Here is an 18,133-nt window from a genome sequence, read left to right on the forward strand (position 1 = left end):
TCATCCTTTGTATATATATATATATATATATATATATATATATATATATATATATATATATATATATATATATATATATATATATATATATATATATATATATAAAGGAAGGCTGCTGGGTTTTGCTGCAAAAAAAGGAGCAAGTGAGACAGTCAGAGTCTGCAGAAGAACTGTGGCAGATTCTCCAAGATGCTCAGTACCTGAGACTACTAATGTTTTTTTAAAACAAAGGTCTGTCACACCAGAGTTTAGCTTATTGCTGTTGACTGCACTTTATAGTATAATATATTATGTAGAAACATTTAATTTCATTATTTTTGAAAACATCTCTGCTTTACAGCATTGTGCCTAAGACTTTTTTTTTTTTACACACACATTACTGTATTGTATATCTTCAAAACCTTGAGGAAGCAAGGTGGCACAAGGTGCCAATAAATCTGAAATTCATCCTACACTGTATCCATGTTTCCAGGTGAAATATATTGACGGTAGGCTTCCAGAGATAGCACAAAGGAAAGGTCCAGCCTCAAGGAAAGGTACAGTTCAGTCCACTTTTTCTCTCTGAGTGCATTGTCGGGGATAAAACAATGGCGCCTACACCCTACCTAGTGCACTACTCAGTTAAAAGGCATTTGGGACGCGGTCTCGCCCGCAGACGGTCATATTTCCCGCGTCTCGTTAGCACGTGACCAGCGCGTCACGCAGGGAGATCAGCACCTCGGACAGCGGCGCCTGTCAGGAAAAAATAACGCACCGAAATCAGCGCAATCCCGCGTTAAGCTCTCCGCTGAGGAGTGCACCCGAAACAAAGATGTGTGTAAATGAATAAACGTGTACATGCGCTGTTCTCCTGCCAGCACGCCGCGTACCCGAGAGCTGCTCTGAGTCATTTTGGCAAGACGTCCATTTTCAAGGAGGGAAAAAAGAAGGGAGCAGAAAAGGCTGCCATGATTTTATTCCCAGCGACTCCGGACGTGTAACGCACCCATCACCGCGTGGAGGAGGAAACACCGCGATTCAGCAGATGGTGCGGTTTTTCCCCCTGTTTTTTATTTGCGTGCATCTTTCTGTGGACGACGCACGAGCTCGACGGGCCGCTTTAAGGGCGGGATGGTGATGGACAACAAACACAACCGAGCTGCTGGGATTTTCTGCTCTTGTAGCGAGCTTGGGCCTTGAGTCTCTTATCAGGTTTTTGTTTGTTTTGTTTTTGTTCTTGTTTTTGTTTTTTAAATAAAAATGCCAGCTCGAGGCATCCTGAGTCCGGGGCTCGTCGGATGGGAGGCGGCGTCAAAACATGTCCACACACACCGATGAGAAAACGACCAGGAAACGAGCTGAAGGATTCGTCATGATCAAATAACGGCGATGAACCATAAAAAGAGACGCGTATGACACCGATCATCCTGCTTTCTGTTCTGAGTAATGACAGACCTGTGGGACACACACATGGCTTTTTGAAAATCTGTTTTTTTATTTGTTTATCTTTTGCATCTCCTCTTCTTCTTCTTCTTTTTTTTTTTTTTTTTTTTTTTTTTTTTGCATAGCCGGATATCACCCACCTCCCTCTTTTTTAAAACCCGGACCAATGCACTGACGCTTTCTTTCTTTTCTTCTTCTTTTCTTCTTCTTTTTGCTCCAGTGAGACGGGACAGAGGCTTGAAGAGACTCTCGGATCGCTGCTGTGCTTTGAGGCGGCGACGCGCCTGCTCTTCTTTACACATAAACATTTTAAAGAGCGCATCAGCCGCTCCGGGCCGGAAAATCTCTCATCCGCACTAACATGCCATCAGACAGCAAATAAAAAGCATTGTAGTCTGTCTCGGGCCGTTTCTGGATCCTGCTGTGATATTACACGCTTATACCTTTATTCCCTGAGTAACAAGTAACGAGAACAGGCCTGCAGGTCTTCTAGAAAACACACCTACCACCAGTAATAATAATAATAATAATAATAATAATAATAATAATAATAATATTACATGTCAACACAGTAATCCGCGCGCTCCTTTTCACCTCTGGCGCACACCACACGCATGTAGTGAAAGATGTTCAAGAACCGGATCCGCATGTTTTTCAACGAGCTGAAGCTCCTGGTGTTCATGCGGTCCGGTCCTCGGCAGCCCGGCGTGGACGCAGGCACGAGTATGCGGGGCCTGGGCGCTATGGGCGGCTGCGGGTGGCGTGCGTTCTCCCGCTGCACCGGCGACCACGACCACGACGCTGAGGAGTACTACGGCAGCGATGCGGGCGCGAGGCGGAGCGCGGCGGCGGCGGGACTGGACGAGCGGGACGCGCGGATGCACGCGAACGCGGACGCCGTGTCCCTGAGCAGCGGAACCCGCACACCCCAGTGCCGCATCTGCTTCCAAGGACCTGAGCAGGTAAACAATATATACTACCGTATTGCTATTTTATTTCCACACTGGGCGTACACTGTCTATTATTATTATTATTATTATTATTATTATTATTATACTCTGTATTGACAGCAGAAGGAGGTTAATTAAGATTACTGTTACACAATACACTAGGCCTCGTGCAATGTATTGTTTTGTCTGGAAAGGTTAGTCTGTATTTTTAACCGATTTCCGTCTTTTTGATCATGTGAATTCCGTGATTCATCAAAGGCACACGGAAACACACATGTAGCTCGACTCTGATTGGTCACAATGCTCAGCTCGCGCATGAAAACAGTTCAGTGATTGGCTACCAGACTCTGGGATCTCAATAATGCAAAGGTTAATGCTGTTAATGAGAGAGAGAGAGAGCCTATTGTGCAGCTCAGATCCCTAGATAGATAAAATCCTCTGTTTCTGGAAATCCGACAACTGAGCTGCTTCTTTCTTTCTTTCTTTCTTTCTTTCTTTCTTTCTTTCTTTCTTTCTTTTTCCCCCCTGCTCATGTCGATGTCTCGGTGAGTCAGACAAAAGGCAGGACGGAGGGCGCCGCGTGCAAATAAACGCGCTTCTTTGTTTATATGGAAGGATTTGGGCCTATCAGAGCTCGCCGTCTGTCTGGGCTTCCAAGCCCTGCGAAATCCCCAGTGCTGAATTAACACCTACAGTGATGCATTATCAGCCTCTGCTGTCCAGATGTGCACGTGCAGGTGTAAATTCAGCACTGTAGGTGTGATGAGTGAATGCATCAGTATAGCAGTCTTGTTTTAACACTGGCACTGGGTGTTGAGTTGTGCTTCTCAGCTAACCTGGATATAAACTTTTCATTTCAGAATGCTAGAGGAAACTGGGTTATCAGACTGCATGTGGTATTTGAAGGCGATTTACAGTTTAACCCTTACAGAACAATCACATGCGAATAATCACAGTTGACATGAAATATACCTGAAATACAGCTGAAGTGAAATATACACACTTCATGTGTCATATATTTTTCACACGTAGTACATGAGAGGTAACTTTTTTCACATTTTACACATACTTCATTCATAACACATTTTTACACAATTCATTAATATTCATATGTGATTTTTACACATGCTTCATTTATGTTCAAGTGATTTTACACGATTCATTTATTTGCACATGAATTTAACACATGCTTTATTTATTTACACGTGTGATTTTACATGATTCATCTTCACATGTGATTTTACACACAATTCATTTATTTACACATGTGATTTTCCACATTCATTTATTTACATGTGATTTTACACACAATTCATTTATTTACGTGATTTTACACATACTTCATTAATTTTCACATGTGAATTTACACATGATTCATTTATCTTTGCATAATTTTGCACATGATTAGTTTATTGTCAGATGATTTTACTCATTTATCTTCAGTTTTACACATGCTTTGTTTCCGCATGTGATTTTACAAGATTCAGGAAAGATTCAGGGAGATGCCCACTAGTTTTTTTTTAAACTATATTTACTGTAATTTTCTTTCATTCCAGTGCCATCTTCTAGCTCATCTGTGATAAAAATAACCCAGTGTGTGGGATCTGTGTGTTCCCAATCTGGCAACTCAGGCATGCAGTAGTCTTGTTTTTGTTGATGGCTCAGTAATGTTTTTGTTACAGTAACAGGTTATTACAGTGAATAGGTTCTTATAATTGCACTATTAGTTTAGTAATAAGTCAGAAATCTTTCTGTTTTTATTGCACATTATTTTTTTTTAATTTTAAAAGTTACCTCAAATATTTAGATTAAAGATTTTGTAACATTTCTATTTTATCCATCAGTCCAAATCCACAACACTGTAACATGAGACAAGGGATTAATTCCTTAAAATCCTGGCTTAGTCAGTTTTTCATCTTAAGTAAGGAATAAAGCACAATGGGGCTTTCTGTTATAGGAAAATATTCAGAACCATGTGGTATGATGCCATCCTGAAGGTGAATACTTTCCAATAACAGCACATCCCAAAGTCTTTTATTCACAACAGTTTGACAACAATACCTTTTTAGTCCATTTCCAGTTATATTTAATGTTCTGGACCATCCACCAGACAAGTTAGTTCCTGTTATCACTGACATTATAACAGATACAAATAGTCGTTCTCTCACCAGCCTCTCTTTTTTTCTCTCCCTTGAAATTACTAAGACAAAAAAAAAAAAAAAAAAACAGCTTGTCATGTTTCCAAGAAACTCCTCTTTTCTGATGACTGTCCCATGGCTGAAAAACGTACTGACAGTTACAGTGCTGACACTGGAGACTCCTTCCATAAATGTTAAATAAACATCTCCTTACAGAAAACTTGCAGTATCACCATATCCATGATTATAGGTTTGTTTTTCTGGTTAAAACAACAACAACATAAATGATTAGTCTTAGATTATGTAGATTAAATCATCTGCTATACAGGTCCATGTGAATGAGCTATATAAGGTATTAGAACAAGCACATTAATTAAAAAAAGTGGTTTGAATTACTGTTCGAGAAAATTAATCAGCGCATTCTGACCAATCAGAATTGAGAATTCACTTGAGAATTGTTGTAGTGTAAAGCATATTATTCACCACCTACTCTGATTTGTTCAGTACCTACAGTGGTTACAGGAGGAAAGAAGGTAAATCTGGACCTAATGACTCCTGCATTGTCATTTTTATATGTCACATATTTCAGAAACATCATCCATAAGGATGCCATGATATACCGAAGTGACATTTTCACAGATGCTGTTTTTTTTCTGTTCATAGCCATAAATTTAGAGTATTATATTCTTATGTTGCACTTTTGACCTGCAATCATCCCTTGCCCTATTCTGGAGAAAGAGGAATGTCTATTGTTCTATGAGTAAGTTGTAGAAATAGTTATTTTTTGTGAATTCCTATGACAGTTCTAAGATTGTGCCATATTGTTATATCCTTGTGTAATTTGTGCCAGCTGAACACAAGACTATTCTCTTCACATCCACTTTGTGTATAAGCTGTTCTGCCGATCAGTGGAATGTCCTTATTAGGACGGAGTATAATATGCCTTGATTTCAGGAGACCTAGCAGATGGATGACATGCTGTTTGTGTTACCGACAGAACGGTGAATAGATGTTTGGTCTGTGGCCAAGATGTGAAAGAACAGATGCGCAGAAGCCAGTAAAGCTCGTCTAATGTAGGTTAGGCTTGGACGTTAGCTAATTTTAAAAGGTGGTGGTGTAAAAACACACACACACACACACACACACAGAGACTGATATTAAGGCATGTTTCAGGGTTTTGTAGTAGTTCTCTCCAATGTTATTATATTTCTGAATTTTAAAATGCCCCATATGGCAACAGAATGAGGAAAAAATGAAAGCCCGATAAATAAGAATCTCTAACAGCAATCTTGGATGTTTTTTCAAAATCTCATTTCCACTGTCTGATGTCCTCGATAAACCTTTAGATGGCACGTCCTGCATCCATAATCACTGTCTTTGATCATTGCAGAACTGTTATTGAATTATCCAGATAAGTCCCAACAGGTGAGAAAATCACATCCCTTCCTGTGTGTCACATTATCTCTGTAAACATGATTAGCCAATGAATAGTGCAGTATGGAATATCAATCTTCATTAGCCAACTGTCAATATGTCAAGGCTCATAGAAGATAAGGAAAAGAGAAACAACACTGAGTCATTTTGATGTGGTAAATGGGATGCTGCCTCTCATTTCAGGGTAGATGACTTTTTGAAGAGAGGGAAATCAGAGAAAACAGTGTTTACACATTAATAAACAACTCGGTGCCTAGGGACTCTTCCATTTAGTAAGTTTAGCAGATGCTCTTATCCAGAGCGACTTACAAAATGTGCAAACAGTTGACAGCACACTAATACAAATCATCTAGTGAATCTGCAAGTATTCCTAACCTGAAAGAGAAGAGACTAATGATGGAATGGTCTAGGTGGTAACAAAAAGTGCATGCACAATACAAAAACAATGATCGTGAACTTGGTAAGGAATTAGTAAATAATAAAACACTCTGGGTGTGCTGTTACAGGAAAATAATCAACAACTCTGAAGCTGTTTATTTTCCTTTATAAAATGGATCGTTTTGGTCCTAAAAGCTGATTGGCTGAGCCGTGTTGAAGCTGTTGTAAAAATCAGTGATATATACGCACCTGTGAATTCGAAAAGTAATTATTTATGCACTGGATTTTATCATATTGTTTTGTTGACATTTTCTAAAAGCATTAAGCCACACTTTGATGTGTGTTACAGTGATTTTATCATGGGTAAGGGTGTTTCAGGCACTCTGCTTTGCATCATGTGGCTTATTGCTTTAATAACAGCTCACCCTGAAGTGTTTTATCCCCCTTATAGACTCCTTCTAAAACATGCCAAATAACCATAACGCCACGATATGAACACTTTTTTAAAAAACATTTATGTGAAGCGTCCGCCATACAAGTCCCAAACTGTTACTATAGAAATGATAAAATATTAGAACTAGCTCATTAATATAAACCCGTGATTTGCCATGCAGCTGGAATTACTGTCAGAGCTGCTGTTAGAAACCTAGTCACCACCTTCTGACCAATCAGAATCGAGACTGGCTGTAACAGGAAGCTAACAGGAAGCTGACCTCATGGTCTGTAGAAGAGCTATGGCATATGACTATCAAGATGATCGAGAAGTCTAGAAATAATTAAGGAATATAAGCAGTTGAGCAGATTCTGTGGTCAGATGTAGCAGTTGATGATTGGACATGTGATATCTTGGACTGTTCCCTCTATAATAATAACAACAACAACAGCATCCTTTAGTTTTATCACCTCTGGACCAAATAGCAGCCCTCGGTGAGGACTGTGTAGGCTATAATCTGTGATATCTGCCAGTAGTTGCCCACAACGTTCTCAACGCTTGAGTACAACCTAGTCACACAAGAACAGTGAGATGGAACAAGAGAGGATGATTCAGTGCACTTGTAAACAACCGACTGTCAAAATTCTCTGGGCTAGTTGACTAGACTGGGTATATATCACTCCCACAGTAACAGGAGACTTTTATACAGAAGGCTTTTCAGTCAGAAGATGAGATAGAAGAAGCAGGAGGTTTTTGTCCTAAGATAATTTCATTATTTTCTTTCTACTGGTGTTCTCGAATTCCCACTTTACACAAAGGACATGAATAAATCTGGAGCTCAGCCTGCAAAAAAAAAAAAAAAAAAAAAAAAAAAAGATAATAAAAAATCAGCAGCTATTGTCAAGGTTTTGTGCATTTCACATTCTTGTCACACCTCAAATTCCCTCATGTGTCGGGGTTCAGCACAGTGCTGCACAGTTAACAGATCAATGCCATTAATGCCCACAAATTGCTTTCTCTCTCTCTCTCTCTCTCGTGCTAATGAGGAACAGGATTTTGTTTGCTAGCCTGCCATATGTTCTCCACCTATTCACCTTTTCCTCAGTTTGTGGTCATGGTCAAAAGACTGCATCAGTTTTCTCTTGTGTATTATGTAATTTTTGTATTTATTTCTCATGAAGCTTTTGGATAGAGACATTCTTCAATCTTTTTGTACAAAAGCACCATAGCACTGAAGCATATATTTAGATCAATAGTTTTTGTAGTTTTGTTTTATCTAACTTCGCAATCAAACACTTTTTTATCTTTCATATTTGTCAGGATTTTATGTAAAATAACTATGATTGGTCACCTTCTTTGGCTTGTGTTGTGTGATTGGTTAGAAGCGAGCAGGGGATATGCGAAATATGTGTTGTGATTGCAGGTTGCCGTGCAATCTATTATAACCTTGATGCGACATGGTTAAAGATCAGCCTTTGTTTTTTTTTTTCACCAAAATAATTTCCATTTGCTGGAGTGTGTGAATGCTGTGATTCATCAAAACTGGCACAGAAACACTCATCTGAGATCAGCTTGGCCAGGATGGTCAGAGCACACAATAAACACATGTAGCCTGATTACCAAACAAGTCATAACTAGAAGTACATAAAAGATCTTCTAAATTGAATTCCAGATCATCCCTAGTCACCGTATTTGTAAAGTATGTGATTACCACAGACAAGTATTTCAACATGTACTGAGGAAAAAAAAAAGATTTTTTATTTATTGAAGAATGATACATTTTATCCCTTTATAGTTACATTTAATGTTGTGGAACATCCACAAGACAAGTTAGTTTCTGTTAACACTCGTGTTATAGCAGCTATAAACAGTTACATCTTTAACTCTGACTCCTTCCAAAAAATGCAAAATAAACATCTCCTCGCAGAAAACTTTACCATATGTTGATTTATGTTTATAACGTCCACCACAGAAGTCCTTGTGTTAGCTGTTACTATGGAAGGGATTACATATTTGAGCAAGCATATTAATATAAACCTGTGATATACCTTGCAGCCAGAACTATTGTCAGAACTGCTGTTATAGAAAATTAATAAACACTTTCTGACCTATCAGAACCAAGACTTCAATGTTGCTGTGATGAAAGTGGTCTTAATGCATGATCAGGCCACATCTGTAACCCATAACCAACTATTCTTCCCTCTGAAAGGATGAAATGAACAGTTTTAGGGCTTAACATACAAGTTCCTTCAACTGAAAAATTCATGAAAGCATTTTACAAAGAACACATGATTTGCACTGACACCAAAACCGGTAAGAGTTCCATCATACTCCCTGGAGGATTACTTTAATTATGTCAATAGGAGAACTTCAAATATCTGAAAAGGATGCTGGGCAGAAAACTCAAATAATAGAAGTTCACATATAAATTATATTTTCATACAGAGACATGCTGTGAATTATTCAATAAAACAGCATGCTGAGTGCTGAGGGAAAAATCTGTGTTTTTGACTTTGAAAAGGTGCATTATAACTAAAGTAACTAAGCTAAATGTTCAAAACTGGGTTTCTCATCAGTGATACAACCATTTCTTTAGATACGTTGCCAGACAAAAGGTTTTACTGCAGTTTAATCACGATTACCACAGACCAAACAAAATTATACAGAATAGGAATTAAATAAGGAACTTGTGGAACTTATTAACTGCTCACTCTCAGATTCTAATGAGATTCTAAACGAGTGCTTTATTAAAGGCAGGCACAGTTAGAGGGTGAATCAGTTAAGCATATAGAGAAAATAGTGCTAGTATTAACTGTAAAATATAAATATGCAGTGTGCCTGAAGTGCCTAATTGCAGTGATAAAGATTTTGGCCTTTTTTCATTAGATTAGCTCTAGATTCTTCCAAAGAAATAAAGTAATTTCTACCATTTCTCATTTCACTAGAACCCAATGTACTTACAGCCAATTCTAGCAATTCTATAGTCCAATAGACCTACAACCCATTCTATACCCCAATGGATTTAGAACCAATTCTATAACCCAGTGGACTTACAACTAATTCTAGCCAATTCCAGAGCCCAAAGTAGTTACAACCAATTCTATAACCCAGTGGATTTACAATCTATTCTATAACCCAATGGACCTACAGTCAATTCTAGCCAATTCTATAACCCAGTGGACTTACAACCAATCCTAGAACCCAGTGAACGTACAGGAAATACTAGAATGGAGATTTTCCTGTGTCGTGAGAGTCGTGTCTGTGGGGTTTGTGTCCAGTATTGATGGGTTGGCTAGGTGTAGGAGGGAAGCAGGAACAGCTAACCTCTTACTAACCTGCATGATAGTAAAAAGCAGATCCTGTGGCTACAGTCAGGCCTCAACAGTGGCTACACGCTGACTGCATGCATTGATTTCCTGCTCCAAATGAGTAATATTTTATGAGTAATATCTCATTTATGTAAGTCCAGTCACTTTATTTGCTCATGTTGCTTTAACTGGATCACAGATCATACTGCTTGAACTGGACACGGCTTTAAATACAGGAAAGGATACTATGGTCACAACTATGGTCACTGTGTTCCACTATGCTGGACATGAGTTGAGTTACATGCATGCACATAGGATTTAATACTGAAATTGTGCACATTGGTATTCCGACCTCAGACATAAGTACAGACTTAAGTGCTATTCGGACGTTGCACAAGTGTTACAGAATTAGTAAGTAAGTGATTCTGGTATTTTTCTTCCATGATATCGGCTTGAACAAGGAGCAGTATTAAGTCAAGTTCCACCAGTTAATATTTTGATTTAAAAACAATATGTCACACTAAAATTCCTGCTTTAAGCAAAATAACATGATGTGCTGGATCAAGTGCTATTTTATAAGCTTCTGAATAATGAGTGTAGAAGCCATTTTGCTAAATCAAAGTAGATGTGCAGTGAGTAATGTGATAATTACTACATGAACTATTCATGCAGCAATATATTGGCTGTATATTATACTCCCATTAGATGTTTATTTTAATTCTTTCCTTCTTCTCATTCACATCGTATTATTCTTATTTTGTCTTTCATTTTAAATTTTCTTTTGCTTTTATGTTGCATTATTTTAAATTTGACAACAAAGAAGGACGTAAGGTTTCTTTGCTGTCAGATTTAATTTTTTGTTTTGTTTTTGCTGTCAAGCATATTTTCTTTGCCCGATTGTTTTCAAGTTTAAAGGCAGGTGCTTGTGTTTAAAGACAGTGACCTAGACACTACCGAATTAAAAAAAAAAAAAAAAAAAAAAAAAAGTTTCTGACGCTTCTATTCAAGAAAAATAATCTGAATGGGAAGCCCAAAAAAATTGACCTCAGTACCTGTGCAACTGCTCTCTGAATACACAGAACTTTCCCCAAATTTTGGACTTAAGTCACTGTCTCTGAACACAACCCATAGTCTACTACCCTGGATGTAGCCCAAGCCTTTTCTTTATGATTTAGTAGAACCATCCTGATATTATCTTTAATTATCTTTATCTCTAATGAAAACCTCAGTGTGGGTCAATACTGGATTAGGTCAGTAATGTACAGCGATGCAACACGCCTTCATCAACTCAGCTATTTGCTCCATACCTAGTGGCTCTCTTTTGGGCTTATAGTGCACTCCATGGGTCGTAGAAATAATTATTTCCTACCTGATATGATGCTCTTATATAGGAACTAGTGAGGCATGTGGGATTGGCTTAATATTGGGTAACAGATGCCACAACAGTGGCTCACAGCTGGGTGTGGATCCACTGGGTGAAGCTCACATACCTGCTGCTGTTTGAGGATACACTCTGCTACGTCTAAATGAAGCAGATGTGCTTATCAGCAGGCTCATGCAGAAAACCAGAGTCAAAGTTTAGCTGCAAGCCTCAGTGCCATTATACTGTTGTAAAATGTGCGACTGATTATGCAGACCTGAGATCAGCTTTAACACTTGATTTATTATAATTACAGTTGACATTTGGGTAAAAGGAACTTCAGATCAGCATTTGCTCTAATAAACTCTCCCCATCTGCTGCAAGTATTTAAGCAAAATAAATTAAAGGTCAAAAGACAATCTTCATTAAAGTTTTTTTTAATTAATTCTGCTATTACAGTTGTTGCCTAATAAGCTTTTAAGACAATAGGCCCATGACATAACCCAGTGTGTTTTTGTGATCGTGTGCCCAGGGGGAGCTGTTGAGTCCATGCCGCTGTGACGGCTCAGTGCGCTGCACCCATCAGCCGTGTCTCATCCGCTGGATCAGCGAGAGAGGCTCCTGGAGCTGTGAGCTCTGCTACTTCAAATACCAAGTGCTGGCCATCAGCACCAAAAATCCACTACAGGTAAGAGATAGTACGGTCCAAATTCACAAAAAGAAGGGCCTCTTCCCCCTGCTTCCACTTGGCATAATCCATAAATATTCTGTTACTTTGTCTTCTTTGAAACATTCTTCGATTTCAAGACAGTAGCATGTGATCTATGATTCACTTTCTCCGTAATGGATTTCCTGAGTAAAACAGGGCAGGGGAAGTCAATAAGGGTGTATTTTTCTTCAGACTGGAATCAAGCCAGTAGCTCCAAGTACAACAATTAAGAAAATGAGTCATTATTAAGCATTAAGCCACCCACAACTTTGTGCATTTATACTATAAACTGCATGAAAACCTCTTTTTAGATACAAACACACTGATATCACCTGCTATTATATTAAATAATAATAATAATGCCATATTAAAACCTGTGATATTAAATTCCAGTACTGTCTGGCCATTAACCTTCAGCTCAAATGTATTTCTCTTCAGATAAAAACACTGAATGTACATACAAGTCTCAAGTTACAATAGAAACTATAGAAACACATTAACATAAACCTGTGGTCTGAATTACAGCCAGAGCTATTGTCAGAGCTGCTGTTATAGAAAATTAATCAACACACCAAAGATTTTAAGGTTTGTAACATCCAGGAGGTGGAAACATCTATGATTTAGATATAGCATTTACTTTTTTGAGCTAATAAAATATGATACAGGAGACACCTTAAAGGAACTTTTCTGTTTTGTGAAACTGGCGCGTTAACCATATGATGTTCATGTATATTCAGCGGGATGAAGCAATGTTGTGTGGCTTTTGCGTTTCAGTGGCAGGCCATCTCTCTGACCGTGATCGAGAAGGTGCAGATCGCCGCCATCATCCTCGGCTCGCTCTTCCTTATCGCCAGCATCTCGTGGCTGGTGTGGTCGTCGCTCAGCCCCTCGGCCAAGTGGCAGCGGCAGGACTTGCTCTTCCAGATCTGCTATGGCATGTATGGCTTCATGGACATTGTGTGCATAGGTGAGCAGAGGCATGTTGCAAATGATATAATTAAACACACAGTGACCCACTGGCTGACCTTCACTGTGGTCATTACTGCAGGCACTGGCCATTTACATAGCCATTAGCATTCGGGTGTTTCAGTACAAGGTTCTTTAGATCGGCTGAAAGAGACTGTGACTCATGTTGTGACTCATTTTACAATAATTTACAGGGAGCAAAATAAATGTAGAGTGTATAACTGTAGATATTATGTGAATTATCTATGATATCCCAAATTATATTACTTTATATTACTCCTATAAAGTCACAGTCACTGTAAATAACAGCCGTGTGATTTCAAACTGTATTATTTACTCCACATTGTTTCTTTTAAGGTTTTAATTTTTTGGCATGTTTGCCAAGCGTTTGTGATCAGATACACTCTCAGGAGAGAGTTTTGATATACGTCTTTAGTAAATAATTCACTCAGTGTAGATCAGTTTAAAGCATTAGTAGAACTTGTGCATAGATTATTAATAAAGGGATTTAAAAACTGAACTAAATACACCTTATAATTGTGTCTATAGCTAGAAAGTGATTAGGGAATGAATGTTTTATTTGCTAGCTTTTTTATTTATCCAGAGTCCCACTGATTTAAAAATCATATTGTGCAGACACTTCGACTTCTGAGGTCATATACGATCCAAGCATTAATCTGTCTGAGGAGCTGGCAGTGAAACAAGAGCTGCAAAATAAAATATCTTTCAACCGACTAAGAAGCAGCTTTACATTAATATCTAAAACTGTGAAATTGTTTAAATTAACAACTCAGTTAGCAGAAAGAAATTAGCCCAAATTTTGTAGTTAATGTATGATATTTTGTGAAGGTCCCATACTACAAAATCTACAAAATTACCCAAAATGCATTGTGTTTAAGACTCCTGTAGACTGAATTAAATAATCGTAGAAGTATCTATCTATCTATCTCTGTTCAACAATCCATTTATCCATCCATCTATTCAAACAACCATTCATCCATCCAACTGTCTATTCATCTGTCTATCCATCCATCTGTTCAAACAACTACACATCCATCTATCCATGCATCCATCAAATTCACCTATCCATCCATCAGTGTGTCAATCCATCCATCATCAATTTACCCATCCATATATCCATCCAACAAATCTATCCATTCATCTTTCAGTCCATCCATCCATCCATCCATTCAGAAGTATCTCATTACTCCTCATTTCAGTATACATCAGTATAAGTTGAGTATTATTTCTCTGAAACATTATACATTTTTATAAGATTATTTCAGATAAATAAATAAATAAGAAAATCAAGTTAAATCCTTTTTAAATGATGGAAATTTCCCACACTGGCCCACGTTTGGATCCTTGTTAATCCATATTTCCCGCAGGCCTCATCATCCACGAGGGTTCATCGGTCTACCGGATCTTTAAGCGCTGGCAAGCTGTCAATCAGCAGTGGAAAGTATTGAACTATGAAAAGGCCAAGGACTTGGGGGAGCCGATTAGTTCGAGCAGTAAGGCGACGGCGCGTGGCTCGCGCTCCAATCCTCACAGCCTGGGCAGTGGCAGCAGGAGGAATCAGCGCATTCGGAGGCTCAGGACTATCCTCAACCACCACTGCGGCTACACCATCCTGCACATCCTGAGTCAGATCAGGCCCAGCGAAGCGCGCCTCGCCTCCAACTCCAACCGCGAGGTGGTCATGAGGGTCACGACTGTATGAGGATGGGGGTGCACTCGCTCTAAGCTGCTGAGACACAGTGTGCAAAGACTTGTCCTGAGCAGCAGCTGTGTCGTGACTCATCAGATGACGTCTCGCTCTTGTTTCCTGAGCTGAGTGAAACATGCACTTGTCATAACTGAGAATATTAACATGCTGAAAAGGATGAACTTTGGAATTAAATGGTTCATAAAATGAAACACACAAGAAAGAGGACTGTCTTCGTGATCTGGCACACAAGCGCATTTTTATTTCGTCTCCTCTCTGGTGTCGTTTTATACCACTATGGTTTTTACTATGTTTCATTTTCTAAGGGCGTGTGGTTTTATGAACGGACGCTGCTGTACTGAATATAATGGCTTAAAAAAAGGACAGTGATGTTTACCAATGCTACAATTGAGCAAGGAAAAAAAAAAACTAACCGTAACCAAACCGTGACAAAGGCACAACAACCAGGGAGCAAAGAATTCTTTACAATATACCAATAAATACATTTAACGAGAATATCATGAAGGGTAGGGTGCAATAAGATAAATAAAGGGATTATAACAGAGTGTTAAGTACATTAATATTTAAAGGATTGGATTTTCTCTGCAATAAAGATACCTGTACATTTTGCAGTGAACTTTGCATGAGGGTAAAGTTTTGTGCCTCCTCAACATGAGGATATGATGAATCTGTTTTCATTTCGAATGGTGCTTGTTTTAATAAACACTGCTATTCATCAGGTGTTTGTGAGATACCTAACTGTACCACCGAACCCGTAACCATTGACACAGCAAATCTAATTGGAGGGTATTAGACTTTCAGCAGGGGGGCAAAGACTTTCTTTTAACAAATGAATCCATGAAGGTAAATCAAATTGAGAAATGAGCTTTCTAGACAATACATACATATATGTCTTGATAATTACAAATACTTACTTGCTCCGCTTTCCTTTTACACACATTAGCTGTGTGAATTATAGCTCATGACCACATCACAGCAGGGGGAATGGTGGAACTCATTAACCCCAAAGGTGGAGAGCGCCTTCAAGGGAATTCAATTTCTCTAGTGCTTTTAACAAATAGACACAGAAATCCAGATGTAGATTTAGAACACTAATGAGCAATCCCAAGGTGACAGTGGAGAGGAAAAACTCCCTGAGACAACACGAGGGAGAAGCTGAAAAATATCAGCACAAATGGAGACCAAATCTAAGGGGCCTGACATGACTGTCGTTGATAGGTGGCATGTCTCTACAGTCTGGGCTAGAAAGAAATCAGCTCCAGCCTCGCTTCTTGCTTCCTCATATCATCTAGTGTATTTTTCTTACCATCATCATCATTCCACCATGGTGCGGTTGTGCTTAGTTCCACAAACGTCCAAAATATTCTGCTTTAAAATTTAATTCATTCATTCATGTTAACTACTAACTACTGGAAAGGCTTCCCAGAAGAGTGGAGGTTATTATAACAGCAAAGGGGGGAATAAATCTGGAATGGGAAGTTCAGCAAGCACATATGGGTGTGATGGTCAGGTGTCCACAAACTTTTGGCACAGACTGAAACCTGAGCTCAGGATTGAACAAGGAGCTTGTAGCTGTGAGACAGCAACACTACACACTACACACTGTGCCACCCAAATATTGATGTCTTTTCTCTTTGAAAGATAGGCGCTTATCTCTGCTAGCACATTTATACCAGTTCCTGAATATGAATGAAAGTATCCTATCCATAAATTAAAAAAAAAAAAATCATTTGAAAAATTAAAAAACGAACTACCAGGCTCCCAGCAGGAATAGAACCCATCTGAGCTGACAGGATGTAGAGGTCATGGCCATGCCCCCCAGTGACTCTGACCTTGTTCTACTTTCTGATTGCTGTTAGTAAACTACTCTCATTTCCAGCCATAATGAGCTCTATAATGGCTTTATGGGCCAATTCAGCGTGTCATTAATGCAGTCCGATGCAACACCACAGCCTACTCGTGAAATGAGCTATCGGCGTGATGTATTTAAAAGTCAAAGTCATCTTTTGGGCATCACTGTGAAAACAGTGATGACCCATCTGGCTCAGTGTGGAGACTATACACTCATCTGAATATGTATAGTTAGATGTAGAAATTGATACTTATTTAAAAACAAAACAAAACAAAAAAAAACTCTACAGTCCCTATTATACCAAGAAAGCCCTTTCTGTTTCAATACCCCTTTACTGTTATCTCATTCTAAGAAAAAAATAATGATTTAATCGATGCTGAAACATTAACTGTATTCATGGATGGAGATAAGTGTATTTATGGATGCAGACCTGTTTCTGGAAATCTCTCTGCAGTGTTTCATTCCAAATCTGATCAGGAAAACGAAGATCCGAGTATTAGACCAGATGCATTAGATTAGATTATATTTGACTCTGCAGGGTGGCAGAGCTCCATGAATGAGTTTGGATTATTGACAAATTCACCGGTGGTTCCCCAAACTCCCTCACTTTGCACATTTTCTTGTTCTCCTCTGCTGATACACACCTGATCAAACTGCTGAGCTAATTAACAGACCTTCTCTGAGTCAACATGGGTGTGTTTACGCAGGGAAAACACGAAAATGTGAGAACAAGGCTGGGAACCACTGCAGTAGGAGGATTTGTCAGACGCTTTCAAGGTTTATTCATCAGTATGATGTAGATTTAGTATGTGTGATATTCTGTACAACCTTTTTGATTAGACTGTAATTCCTTACACTCTGCAAAGGGGAACAAAACCTTTCGACCACAAACATTGGGGTTTCTGATCCATCGTTTATACCTTTATTTAGAGGAACTAGAGAATGAATTGTATCTTTGTAGTTGACTTAAGGCACAGAATTGGAGCTTTAGGACTCCTGTTATTCGCTTACACACTGCACTGCTCCAATTTGCTTTGATTTAATTTCAATTCAATTCATATAGCACTTTTAAACACAGACCCTGTCTATAAACAAGACATTGTGACAAAGCAGCATTACATAAATCCGGATGTAGATTTAAATCCCTAATGAGCACAGATGACAGTGGCAAAGAAAAACTGCATGAGACAACAGGAGGAAGAAACCTTTAAAGGAACCAGACTCGAAAAGGAACCCATCCTCTTCTGGGTGATGACGGATAGAGAGATTATGATGAAGAAACCTAAAGAACAAATTGAACACACATTACCAGTGGTTAGATAGTACTCCAGCTGGATGGATGAGCAGTCTGTCTCTGTTGGTGGCAATCACGTGATTTGGCAGGTCGCCTCAATCACCCTCCACTGAGTCCACAAAAGTTTGCCTCCTGTCCTCAAAAGTTTGACAGAGAGTAT

General features: G+C 38.9%; 1 protein-coding gene across 1 annotated transcript; it reads left to right on the forward strand.

Annotated features, from left to right (window-relative positions):
- The first annotated feature begins 675 nt into the window (after positions 1–675).
- marchf9 (membrane-associated ring finger (C3HC4) 9) lies at positions 676–15,545 on the forward strand. The gene is made up of 4 exons (XM_034311607.2): positions 676–2,384; positions 11,956–12,111; positions 12,907–13,099; positions 14,487–15,545. Exons 1-4 carry the CDS (start codon positions 2,049–2,051, stop codon positions 14,819–14,821), a joined length of 1,020 nt encoding a protein of 339 aa, XP_034167498.2. The 5' UTR covers positions 676–2,048; the 3' UTR covers positions 14,822–15,545.
- The last annotated feature ends 2,588 nt before the right edge of the window (positions 15,546–18,133 follow it).

This window comes from Pangasianodon hypophthalmus, chromosome 16, assembly GCF_027358585.1.
Source record: "Pangasianodon hypophthalmus isolate fPanHyp1 chromosome 16, fPanHyp1.pri, whole genome shotgun sequence".
Taxonomy (NCBI): domain Eukaryota; kingdom Metazoa; phylum Chordata; class Actinopteri; order Siluriformes; family Pangasiidae; genus Pangasianodon; species Pangasianodon hypophthalmus.

Excerpts from the sequence above, each read along its gene's own strand:
- marchf9 (XM_034311607.2), top strand. The coding sequence starts at position 2,049 with ATGTTCAAGAACCGGATCCGCATGTTTTTCAACGAGCTGAAGCTCCTG. Across the intron at positions 12,112-12,906 it reads GCACCAAAAATCCACTACAG|TGGCAGGCCATCTCTCTGAC; the intron begins GTAAGAGATAGT and ends TTTGCGTTTCAG. Across the intron at positions 13,100-14,486 it reads CATGGACATTGTGTGCATAG|GCCTCATCATCCACGAGGGT; the intron begins GTGAGCAGAGGC and ends TATTTCCCGCAG.